At 42.0% G+C, this 13,708-nt stretch overlaps 1 protein-coding gene across 2 annotated transcripts in view; it reads left to right on the forward strand.

Annotated features, from left to right (window-relative positions):
• The window catches only part of IFT56 (intraflagellar transport 56), a 195,363-nt gene that overhangs the window by 62,635 nt on the left and 119,020 nt on the right, over positions 1-13,708 (forward strand). For both annotated transcript variants that reach the window (XM_075832289.1, XM_075832288.1), the window contains one exon: positions 1,939-2,053. In XM_075832289.1, coding sequence (XP_075688404.1) covers positions 1,939-2,053 — 115 coding nt within the window. The remainder of the gene's footprint in view (positions 1-1,938; positions 2,054-13,708) is intronic.

Raw genomic sequence — 13,708 nt, forward strand, 5'->3', positions numbered from 1 at the left:
GGGAGGGGGCTGTGGCTGGCAGTTATAGAGGAAATGTGGCTGGTAATTATATGGGGCTGTGGCTGGCAAGTATGGAAGGGGCACTGGCTGGCAGTTATAGAGGGCTGTGGCTGGCAATTATGGCAGAGGGTGTGTGGCTGGCAGTTATGGGGAAACTAGCTGGCAATTATGTGAGGCTGTGCTGCGGCTGGCAGCAATAGGGAGGCTGTAGCTGGCATCTATGGGAGGGAGTGGTGGCTGGCAGCTATGGGAGGGAGCGGTGGCTGTCAGTTATAGAGGGGAATGTGGCTGGTAATTATAGGGGCTGTGGCTGGCAGCTACAGGGGGCTGTGGCTGGCAATTATTAGAGGGGTACTAGGGCTGGCAGTTATAGGAGAGTTGAACTGTAACTGGCAATTATGGGAGGGGGCTGTGGTTAGAAGTTATAGGGGGGATGGTGGCTGGCAATTATAGGGGAATCGGGACTGGCAGTTGTAGGGGGACTGTGGCTGGCCGTTATAGGGGGATGGGGACTGTGGCTTGCATTTATAGGGGGCTGTGGCTGGCAGTTATAGGGGGACTGTGGCTGGAAATTATTGGAGGGACTGTGTCTGACAATTATAAAGGGAGACTGTGGCTGACAATTATGGGAGAGGTTGTGTGGCTGGCAGTTATAGGGGGACTGTGGCTGGCAATTATCGGGAGGACTGCGGCTGGCAATTATGTTGGTGAACTGTGACCAACAATTATAGGGGTACCTGCAGCTTGATACCTATGGGGAAAACTGTTCCTGGACATTTATGCGCGCATTGGCAGCAAGACTTCCATGGCATACCTGTGGCTATCCACAGGTGCCCGCATAATTGTCAGCCACAGATTTAACCATAATTGTTAGTCACCTATGGGGGTACCTGTGACTGACCATTATGGGGAAATCTATGGCTGGACAACTGTGTGTGTCCTTTTAGCACACAATTTAAAATTTTTTTTAAATGGTATCGAGTAGAATTCCCTTCTATGCTATTACTGTAGGCACTGCTAAAAAAGGATATATCTTTTTTTCCCATTTTTTTGCTAACAAATTAAACAGATTTGAGTTTTGGACACGTCTGGGAAAAAAAAAATCCTGTCCTCGAAAGAAAAAAAGAAAACAAGAAAGAAAAACAGGAGGGTGTATTAAACAGATACTCAACGCATACAAAACTGCACAACGTTTTGTACTTTATATGTTTTAAAAGTACACCTCTCCTGTATAGTCTGGTCATGGTGTGAATAAAGCCTTCATGAGTTCAATAGAGCTGTTATCTGTCAGTATAAAAAGGTGATTCTAATAACAGCAGAGGTTAAAACTGAACTACCTAACAGAAGTTTGTCTAGCGGCCAGAGTGAAAACTACAATATTTCAAAATGTGTGTATAGACAGCGACATGGAAAATGAAAAAAAAAAAGAAAACATCGGCAATGTTAAAACGTTGTTTAAATTATATTTAATTTTCTGAAAATATATTCCCTTTAAGAGCTAAAGAATATGGGAACAGGTCTGTTCTATTATTAGCCCAAACGGCACATATAAATATTGTGCCGCTTGGCTAATGGCAGCTAACAATAGTTATGGGTCTGCTGTATTTATTAGGGGAGTGCTGTCCCTGCCTTTCTCACCAGTGACTGTAGGCCGCTATGCATCTGCCAGCCATTAATCACTGGTGAGAAGGGTGGGGGGAGCGCTCCCCCCATGAATACAGCGGACCCCTAACTATAGTCCTCTGTATACTTTGTTAGCAGCTAATAGCCAAACAACATAACATTTTTTTTCCCCTTTTGATCTAATAGTGGAGTGGACCTGTCCCCATACTATGCTGCCTCTAAATAAATATATTGATTAAACCTACCTTGTGACTGGGTATAATACATGTGGATAAGAATAACTACAACGTGATTTATTTTTTTGTCGTTTATTAGGTGTTTAAGCATGTAAGCAAACAGGAAGGTTGTAATCCTGATGTTTGGGTGAACTTGGCGTGTACATACTTTTTTTTGGGAATGTATAAAGAAGCTGAGGAGGATGCCAATAAAGGTAATGCCATTTCAACATATTGCATTTCCAGTTCACTTTAATCATCTGTTTCACTGTTTTATGTTTAACCATTGCTTTAAATAAATCTCTGTTAAAGGGAACTTGTCACAAGACAGACCCCTTTAATAAAGAGCATCTACATCTCTTCCAGAAATAAGTAAAGTATTAGCAGACTTTAATAATGCGTCTTATTACAAAATAAACACTTCTAAGTCACAAATTCTAAATATGGGGCTCCCCCAGAAAATGGTAGCACAACTTAAAGCTTCATTCCCCTTCAAATGGGTGAAGGACGCCCTTCCTTATCTAGGGGTTAACCTAGCATTTCCAGTCTCAAAATTGTTTGACCAAAATTACATTCCTCCACAAGAAAATCAATGAGGACCTACATCATTATAAACACCATGGTGTTTCTTGGTTAGGCAGAATAGCTTCCATCAAAATGTTAACTCTTCCTAAGATTCTCTACACTTTTAGGAATGTTCCCATATTTGTGACAAACGCTTTCATAACTAAACTGCAATCCATCTTAATGAGATTCGTATGGGGGAAAACCAAATCAAGAGTTAAAGCAGATATTCTTTACAGACCAATGCGAGAGGGAGGATTGGGATGCCCTACTCTGTTACAATACTATAGAGCCGCTATCCTCGACCAATTAAAATCGTTATGGTCACAGGATGTCTTTAAACACTGGGTATCCATTGAATCATCTGTATTGGGAAGGTCCTCCTTAGCAATCTCTCTATCTGCATCCTCTTTATTTGGGAACCATATGAGGTCTACACATCCTACAATAAGGGCAATCACGGAGTTATGGCACCACCTAGTTATTGAACATAGCTTGTTTTCTACGGATTATGGGAAATCTAGTATTGCACTACTGATGGCTCTAATTCCAGATCTTGACATCTCAACATGGATGGCTAATGGATTACTCCACATGTCTGATTTATGGGAAAATGACATGCTGGTATCCTTTCAAACTCTGGCCCAAATGTACAATATTCATAAACATGACTTTTATAAATATCTACAAATTAGGCATGTACTAACATCCATACCCAAACCTCTCCCAACAGCAGAATCCAAATTAAGCAAATGTTTAGCAACTAACTCATCCTCCAGAGGTAATATTTCCCAATGTTATAAATTTTTACTAAACTCCTTCCCAAACGACTTGCATATATACAAACAAAAGTGGGAACATAATCTGGATGTCATTATATCTGACGATCAATGGAACTCGGCCTTTTATGCTGTCTCATCGATCTCCAGATGTACTAATCATATTGAAACAGCCAGAAAACTCTTATATAGATGGTACCTCACCCCGGCGAAACTTCACAAATTTTACAAAGAATCAAAAGAGTGTTGGAGATGTAGTAATACAGGCACTATGTTGCACATCTGGTGGGAGTGTCCATATATCCTGGAATTGTGGAGAAAAATGGGACGTTTTCTGTCACATATATGTGGTTACCCAATTATTCTAGATGCCCCATTATGCCTATTGGCAATTGATGCCGACAAATTTGATCGCACCCACAGAGCAGTTATCCTACACACTATTATAGTGACAAGATTCAAAATAGCAAAATACTGGAAAACCAATAAAATCCCGTCTTTGACAGAAATTATTCAGGGAATAAACAACAACTGCTGGTTTGAATCTATGATCGCCTCTTCCTTAAATAAAAAAAGTTCATTTGACAACATGTGGGATGTATGGACCTCTAGTCAGTATTGTAACGTGATACACTAAATTTATGGATATACACACCTCTTAACCCTATAGTGATGTGCAAAATACCTTTGAGACTCTCTGATGTAATCCCTTATACATTGTTTTATTGTACATAATGATTTATTGTACACAAAGCTATGATACTGTATTGATACCTTTGTTATGTTAAGTTATGTAAAATTATTTCTATTTTTACTACGTTATGTTATCTTAGTAAGCTTTGTTTCTGCTTACTTGTATGTACGATTTGAAAAACTCAATAAAAACAAATGTGATAAAAAATAAATAAAGAGCATCTACAAGAAAGTAGAAATTACGTGCCGAAAGGAGTCACAGGCATGGCCACGTAGTGTGTCCTGGCCATTCACGCTGGAGGGTGCCATAATTCGCATATAGTATACGCTTTTGTACGTTGCCCTGAACAGGTTTTTATGGTGCCTTCAAGGCTTGCAATAGCACCCACTGATGCACATTACTATGAGTGTCTTATAGATGCTCTTTAAAGGGGTTTTCCAGAACTTTGACATTTGTTACCTATTCTTAGAATAGGAGCTGTGCCTGGTAAGCAATGTAGAAGCCGCAGCGTTTACCAGAGCGTTCACGGCGACTTCAATCATCTGATCGGTGGGGGTTATGGGAGTCACTTCAGCTTCATGCAATTGAAAAGAGCTGCAGTACTAGGCACAGCTACAATCAAATGTATGGAACAGTGCCTAGTGAGCAATGAAGAGGCCGCAGCGCTGATATTTAGCACGTCGCCCTGAACGGGTTTTCAGCGAACCTTTCATGGTTTGAAATAGCACCGACTGAAGCACATTACTATGAGTGTCTTATAGATGCTCTTTAAAGGGGTTTTCTAGGACTTTGATATTGATGGATTAGGTTAGGTCATCATTATCAGATCGGTCACCCTCCGTCCTAAACGGCCAGGAGGCACCATGTGGTCATCGCTGACTCCTTTCAGCACACACGTTTCCGAATCAGGTTACTACAAGCATCTTGTAGATGCTCTTTATTAAAGGAGTTTATCTGGTGACAGATACCATTTAACAAATATTTATTTAAAGCCGAATTTACGTAATGTGTTTTGACAAAATCACTTTAAACCTTATGTAATTCATACCTTTCAAATGTTATAAGTGGTGTACACCAAGGTTTAAGGCTGTGACTGCTATTATTCAACTTATTTATTAATTATTTAGAAGATTAGATTAGTAGTCCTTTTTCTATTTTTGCAGATAACACCAAACAATTTTAAGTGATACAGCCTAGGAAGATGTTAGAAATTACAAACTGACTTGAATGTTTGGGCATCCACTTGGCAAATGAGATTCAGTGTGGATAGAGAAACATCTGTGTGTCAATCATACGCTTCTAAGGCTCTGTTCAAATCTGCCTTGGGGGTCCCGTTCCGATGTTCCGTCAGAGGTTTCCATCAGAACGGGACTCTCAGCAGACACAAACTGACACCGAGGTTTCCGTTTCCATCACCATTGATTTCAATGGTGACGGAGCCGGTGCCCGTGGTTTCCGTTTGTGTCTGTTGTGCACCGGACCCGTTGTTTTGCCGGAAGCTATAGCGTAGTCGACTACACTATTGCTTCTCTATTGCTTCCGGCAACACGATGGGTCCGGTGCACAAAAGAGACCACAGGCAACGGCTCCGTCATCATTGAAATCAATGGTAATGGAAACGAAAACCTCCGACGGAACGTCAGAACGGGACCCCAACGCAGATGTGAACGAAGTGTAAGACCAGCAGAATACTGTTTTGCATTAACTCCTTCCCGCACCATTACGTAACTGTGCATTATGGCACAGAAGGAGAAGCATGGAGCAGGGAGATAACTCTGATCCTGGGCGTTTAGTTCTTAGATGCTTTTAAAAAAGAAATTGTATCCCCTCTTTCCAAAACCCATAACCCCTGTCCAACCACAGAGCTGTATGAGGACGTGTTTTTTTGCAAGGCAACTAGTGGAAGACCACCTATCTCACAATATTGTAAACAGATCACATTGGTGTGCACCACCTGTAGTATGTGATCTGAAATTAATATGTAACTTTTATTAATATGCATTAAATGAAATGAAAATAAACAGTAAAATATCCAATGGTGTAAAAGGTTTGTGTGAGTGACCCCCAAACTCACATACCTAGGCCATATATATTGAAGATGTCATGGTTTGTAATTCATGACAAAGTGTTCAAAAAAGAACACGTGTGACTATGCTTCCAAACCAGCAATTATATCCTCAGGTCTGCGGTAGTGCAATGTTGAAGCAGGGTAGCTAGTGTCACCACCATGCAGCTGCACTACAGCAAAGTGTGAACATGGGTCTAGAGACTAACCCTCTGATAGGTATATTGTGTGCCCGACCAGGAGCACAAACAGCCACTCAGGCTGTGCTGCTGTGATATGCAAAGACCTTGTGTGTGTCCTTGTTATATAAGAAACCGTGTAGTAAATGAATTATTTGTTATGAACTGAATTAGTCGGTTTCAGTAGGGATGCCGGCAACCTTATTAGAATTGAAGCAAACGGGTCAGAGTACTGGGAGCCACTCATGCCCGTGATGTTCCTGGTTCAGGATGAATGTCCTCCTGCACCCATACACACAATTGCCGCAGAGGGTGTGAATAGTAAGCAGACAGCTGCGCTGTCATGCCGTCGCTCTGTATGCCAGAGCAGTAGCCTGGAGATAAGCTCTATATCCCCTGCTGTGCCGAACTAAGACGCGTGTGGCCAGCCGCTCATGTGTGACAGCAGATTGCGCTGTGCTGAGCAGCACTGTCACTAAAGCACACGGGTCAGAGTAGTGAAAACCACTCATGCCCGTGATGTTGCTGTAGGACACGGCTGATTCAGGGTGAAATCCTGCCGTACCTACAAGCACAATTGCCGCAGAAGGTGTGAGTAATGAGCAAGCAGCTGCACTCTCACGCTGCCGCTCTGTGGATCAGAGCAGTAGCGTGGAGACCAGCTTCTAGAAGAAGCCAGAATGCTGGCGAAACGCGCGTCGGGTGCTCAATCCTTTTAATCCTTCCCTGGTGTAACACATGGCCATATATGCCTGACAGGCCAATGAATTATTAATGCTTCCTACCTGGGTGACAGCAGTTTATTCAGCCGACAGTTAACAGTGCGGCTGTGCCATTCAACCTAGCGTATCCTGCTGTCACATACGAGCGGCTGGTTGTACGCTTCTTCCAGCCGCCATTCTAATCTGACCGCCGGTGCAATTGCCGTGCGGCTCCCTCATCACTGCTTACCCCGGTCACCCACGGGGACAGGGCTGCACACATAGCTCAGGTCCACTTACAGTGGATCTGCGCTTTGGCATATTATCTGTGCCGCGTCTGAGCTCACACTGGGCGCGAGCACAGCAAGGGAGATACAGCTTGTCTCCACGCTACTGCTCTGATCCACAGAGCGGCGGCGTGAGAGTGCAGCTGCTTGCTCATTACTCACACCTTCTGCGGCAATTGTGCTTGTAGGTACGGCAGGATTTCACCCTGAATCAGCCGTGTCCTACAGCAACATCACGGGCATGAGTGGTTTTCACTACTCTGACCCGTGTGCTTTAGTGACAGTGCTGCTCAGCACAGCGCAATCTGCTGTCACACATGAGCAGCTGGCCACACGCGTCTTAGTTCGGCACAGCAGGGGATATAGAGCTTATCTCCATGCTACTGCTCTGGCATACAGAGCGACGGCATGACAGCGCAGCTGTCTGCTTACTATTCACACCCTCTGCGGCAATTGTGTGTATGGGTGCAGGAGGACATTCATCCTGAACCAGGAACATCACGGGCATGAGTGGCTCCCACTACTCTGACCCGTTTGCTTCAATTCTAATAAGGTTGCCGGCATCCCTACTGAAACCGACTAATTCAGTTCATAACAAATAATTCATTTACTACACGGTTTCTTATATAACAAGGACACACACAAGGTCTTTGCATATCACAGCAGCACAGCCTGAGTGGCTGTTTGTGCTCCTGGTCGGGCACACAATATACCTATGAGAGGGTTAGTCTCTAGACCCATGTTCACACTTTGCTGTAGTGCAGCTGCATGGTGGTGACACTAGCTACCCTGCTTCAACATTGCACTACCGCAGACCTGAGAATATAATTGCTGGTTTGGAAGCATAGTCACACGTGTTCTTTTTTGAACACTTTGTCATGAATTACAAACCATGACATCTTCAATATATATGGCCTAGGTATGTGAGTTTGGGGGTCACTCACACATACCTTTTACACCATTGGATATTTTACTGTTTATTTTCATTTCATTTAATGCATATTAATAAAAGTTATTAATTTCAGATCACATACTTCTTCTTCTTCCTTCCCCAAATACGTGTTTTTTTGCAGAATGACTTGTAGTTTTCATTAGCACCATTTTGGGATACATATGACTTTTGAATCACTTTTTATTAGTTTTTTTTTTGTGGGCTACAAGAAAAAACAATTCTGGTATTTTGTTAGCATTTTTTACGGTGTTCATCGTGCAGGAAAAGCAATGTGATAATTTTACAGTACAGGTTATTACGGACACAGTGATACTAATTTTGCATAGTTTTTTTACTGGTTTATTTTTTCCTATATTAACCGCTTCCCGACCATCCCACGTAAATTAACGGGCTGCAGTGCAGGTCCCTGTGTCTGCAGCCCGTTAATCTACATGATCTCTTAACAGAGCGCACAGCGCTTTCCCTATGGCCTAAAACTCTCAGTTCAGGCTGCTACTAGCAGCTTTAGTACTGAGGGAAGACATCAGGACCGGATTGGTGCCAGTCCCAATGACGTGATCACCATGATAAACCAATCATGGTGATCAAATGAACATTTGTTGCATCAACAAACTTCCGTGCTGCTAGTTACAATGTTTCTTCTCCCTCCCTTTCAGATTGTTCTCGGACAGTGATGGAGAAGAAGCACTGTGCCGATTAGCTCCTGTGTGTCTAATATAAAGACACACAAACTGTCCAAAAAAAACACAGAAGCCACCTCCACATAGATGGTTTAGTGTAGGCTTAGTTAGGTAGATAATGTATGGAGTAGAACGTGTGGGCACTACTGTAATGGAAGTCCATCAATTACACAAGAGAATTCAAATCAAGAGTTCCATTTTACATTTCAGGGTGGTGCTCAGCACAAAGAAGCATCATGTAAGCAAAGCACAACACTGGTAGAATTGAAACAATGCGGCACTCACCCAGATTTAAAGGGAGGACAAGAGAGACCTGGCCTGGTCAGAACAAGCCCATTCTAGCGCGAAACAGACTGTAACCTGTCTTTGTCTGTCTTGTCCTCCCTTTAAAGCCTTCTGTTTTTATGCCGAAATAAAGGACTTCCTTGTATCATCTGGATGAGTGCCGGATTTTTTTCAATTCTACCAGTGCTGTGCTTTATTTAGGTAGATAGTTTAGATCAGAGGTCTCAAACACGGGGGGCCGCATGCGGCCCCTGGAGCTGTCATCTGCGGCCTACTGACAGTGGGAGAGCAGGCTTAAGGTGGAGAGCCGCAAACACCCCCTGTAGATAGTGCCACACCACACAAGTGCCGGCAACGCTTTGGCTGGGGATTCCACTCCTAGGTGGATCCCCAATGGAGCTATCTATAGGGGATATGTGTGGCACTATCTACAAAGGGGTGTGTGTGTGTGGCACTATCTACAAAGGTTAGTGTGTGGCACTACCTACAGAAGTCACTGTGGCATTATCTACAGAGGACATTCGGGAATTATGTACAGATGGCAATTGGCAGGCGCATTGCTAGGGTCTTAAAAGATCAGGGGCACAAGCCCCGAGACATATATTTACAGATACAACACAGCAGCAGCAGCCTAGCATCACCATGGTAGGAACGGCCCCTGTTTTTTATCCCAGTTTAATAATACCAGCCTGAAGCCACCCCAGTGCCCGATTATCGCTACAGATGGTCAGGTACTGGATCGTATCCGGCTCTTCCCAGTACCCCTGGTGGCGGTGGGTACCGGGGTAATAATGGGGGTTAGTGTTAGCCTCTGCATCGGCTAACACTAAGCCCCGCCTTAGTAATGGACGCTGTCAATCAGCCAGCGGCCATTACTAAAGCGGTAGTAATAAAGTTTAAAAGAAAATACAAAGACATAGATAAAATATTTTTTTGAAATAAAACCCCCCCACACACAACCCTCACCATTTTATTGAAAATAAAAAAAGCCGTCATCGAAGTAGTCCTCGAATCCAACGTCGTAAAACCGAACCTGTAATAAAGCACAAACACAAAAAAAAACATTAGTAACACGGCGTAGGCTTAGATACAGGGCCCCAGCAGACAATAATCTTATACTGTATGAGATTACAGTCTGCTGGGACCCTGTATCTAAGCCTACAATGTGGCAAGCTTAGATACAGGGCCCATAAGACATGATCAGACGTGGGTCATGTATCTAAGAATACCATGTGGTAGGCTTAGATACAGGGTCAATGTGTGACACGGTCTGTTAGACCCTGTATCTAAGCTTACCACAAGGTAGGCTTAGATACAGGACCACAGCAGATAGTAATCTTATACTGTATAAGATTACTGTCTGCTGGGGCCCTGTATCTAAGCCTAACGTGGAAGGCTTAGAGACAGGGTCCATGTGTGATACTGTCTGTTGGACCCTGTATCTAAGCCTACCACAATGCAGGCTTAAATACAGGACCCCAGCAGACCGTAACATTACACTTACCCTCCTCTTCGGCTCCGGGTCAAGTGGATGTCCCGACACCATCTAGCGTTGTGACGTCATACACTGAGCGCAGCGTCCGGACATCATGACGCGAGAAGACGTCAGGACTTCCGCTGCGCTTGGGAAGGAAGATGGGTAAGTATGTGTCGTTACTATAGTAACAGGGGCCCATGTATTTTATTACATGTGGTGGGTGCGGCCGAGGCCTGGTCGCAATAGTGGCACTCTCTACAGAGGGCACTGTGGCATTATCTACGGGGGGAGGGGTTGGAATTATCTACACAGTTCTCTGTGGCACTATCAAAAAAGGGGCTTCCCAATCTTGACATTCCTTTGTCTGCCAAACGCTGCCAACTGAGCAGCCATACTGCATTTAGCGACACTTAAAGTGAATGTGTTGCCAGAAAAACATTTTTTTTTTTTTTTAATTAAACATTTAGTGTGTGGGTGATTAAACATTGTTCAAATTTTTTTTATTTTTTTCACGAGTCAGGAAATATTATAAATTAATTCTAATTTATAATATTTCCCATTTCTGGTCACTAGATGGAGCTATTCCCAAAATTGCAGCATTGCAAAATTGGGTAAAAAGCCCTCGCTCTAGTGAGCTCTCAGCATCCCCCCCTCCTTTATCCTGGCTAGTGCCGGGATAAACGAGGGGTTTGAACGGTGTAACCTCCTACACTGTGTGTCGCCATTTTTTGAGCTAACACAAGAGTGTAGTAGGTTTACATACAGTAGTAAACACACTGAAACACGAACATACATTGAAATCTCTTACCTGCTCCTGCCGCCGCGGCTCCCTCCGGCCCGTCCGCTCCGTCTGCTGCCGCTGGTCCAAGTGCACAAGTCCGGAAGCCGCGACCGGAAGTAGTAATATTACTGTCCGGCCGCGACTTCCGGTCCACAGGAAAATGGCGCCGGACAGCGCCAATTTCAAATTGGACTGTGTGGGAGCGGCGCATGCGCAGTTCCCACACAGACGCCGTACACAAAAGTGAATGGGACGGGAGCCGTTCGCAGTCCCTATGGGACTGTGGCTGCCGTATTCCATGTCTGTATGTGTCGTTAATCGACACATACAGAAATGGAACAAAAAATGGCAGCCCCCATAGGGAAGAAAAAGTGTAAAAATAAGAAAAAGTAAAACACAAACACACAAATAAATATAAACGTTTTTAATAAAGCACTAACATCTTTAACATATAAAAAAATAATTTGTGATGACACTGTTCCTTTAAACTGGATTGTTGAATTAAGCACGTAGAGTAAACTCGCAAATTTCCGTTAAGTTTAAACGTAGTGGTATTATTATATAATGTAGTATTATTATAGTAATGTAGTATTATTATAGTAGTATAGTATTCTTATAGTAATGTAGTATTCTTATAGTAATGTAGTATTCTTATAGTAGTGTAGTATTCTTATAGTAATGTAGTATTCTTATAGTAATGTAGTATTCTTATAGTAGTGTAGTATTCTTATAGTAATGTAGTATTATTATAGTAGTATAGTATTCTTATAGTAATGTAGTATTCTTATAGTAATGTAGTATTCTTATAGTAGTATAGTATTCTTATAGTAATGTAGTATTCTTATAGTAATGTAGTATTATTATAGTAGTGTAGTATTCTTATAGTAGTGCAAACGAATTGATTAACAATAATTTATTAAGTATTTTATCAAATTTTAAAGTAACGCGGCCAGTCAACTTTACATTTTTTCTATGTACCCGGCTGTGTTTGAGATCACTGGTTTACATAGTACATAGTTCAGACTAGGGTAATTAATTAGTTAATTAATAATCAATTAGGGCTTCCACTAAATGTGTGTATGTATATATATATATATATATATATATATAAACGAAAGAAATCCCACAGCACTCCGATAGTTCCAAAAAGTATGTGATTTATTCAGTCAACAGCTGACGGAAACGTTGCAGGTGTTGACTATATAAATCACGTACTTTTTGGAACCATCGGAGTGCTGTGGGATTTCCTTAGTTTATGCTTTATAATCCACGGATCTGGATTACCTGCTTGCAACCATTAAGGTGTTGGAATCTGTCGCAGAGTGCTGCTTATCTCTACATATACAGTGAAGGAAATAAGTATTTGATCCCTTGCTGATTTTGTAAGTTTGCCCACTGTCAAAGACATGAACAGTGAGAGATAGATTATATAAAAATAAAAAAAAACTGAAAATCACATTGTCGAAATTATATATATTTATTTGCATTGTGCACAGAGAAATAAGTATTTGATCCCTTTGGCAAACAAGACTTAACCCCTTCAAGACACAGCCTGTTTTGGCCTTCAGGACACAGCCAATTTTTTCAAATCTGACATGTTTCACTTTATGTGGTAATAACTCCGGAATGCTTTTACCTATCCAAGCGATTCTGAGATTGTTTTCTCGTGACACATTGGACTTTATGTTACTGGCAAAATTTGCTCGATACATTAAGTATTTAATTGTGAAAAACAGCAAAATGTAGCGAAAAATTGCAAAAATTTGCATTTTTCAAAATTTATATGTATCAGCTTGTAAGACAGATGGTAATACCACACAAAATTGTTGCTAATTAACATCACCCATATGTCTACTTTAGATTGGCATCGTTTTTTGAACATCCTTTTATTTTTCTATGACATCACAAGGCTTAGAACTTTAGCAGCGATTTCTCACATTTTCAAGAAAATTTCAAAAGGCTATTTTTACAGGGGCCAGTTCAGATGTGAAGTGGATTTTAGGGCCTTATATATTAGAAACCCCCAAAAAGTCACCCCATTTTAAAAACTTCACCCCTCAAAGTATTTAAAACAGCATTTAGAAAGTTTCTTAACCCTTTAGATGTTTCACAGGAATTAAGGCAAAGTAGATGTGAAATGTTCAAATTTCTTTTTTTTTTTGCAGAAATTCATTTTTCATCTATTTTTTTTGTAACACAGAAGTTTTTACCAGAGAAACACAACTCAATATCTATTGCCCAGATTCTTCAGTTTTTAGAAATATCCCACATGTGGCCCTAGTGCGGTAATGGACTGAAGCACCGGCCTCAGAAGCAAAGGAGCACCTAGAGGATTTTGGGGCCTCCTTTTTATTAGAAAATATTTTAGGCTCCATGTTGGGTCTGAAAGGCTCTTGCGGCACCAAAACAGTGGAAATCCCCCCAAA

Source organism: Rhinoderma darwinii, chromosome 7 (genome assembly GCF_050947455.1).
Source record: "Rhinoderma darwinii isolate aRhiDar2 chromosome 7, aRhiDar2.hap1, whole genome shotgun sequence".
Taxonomy (NCBI): Eukaryota; Metazoa; Chordata; class Amphibia; order Anura; family Rhinodermatidae; genus Rhinoderma; species Rhinoderma darwinii.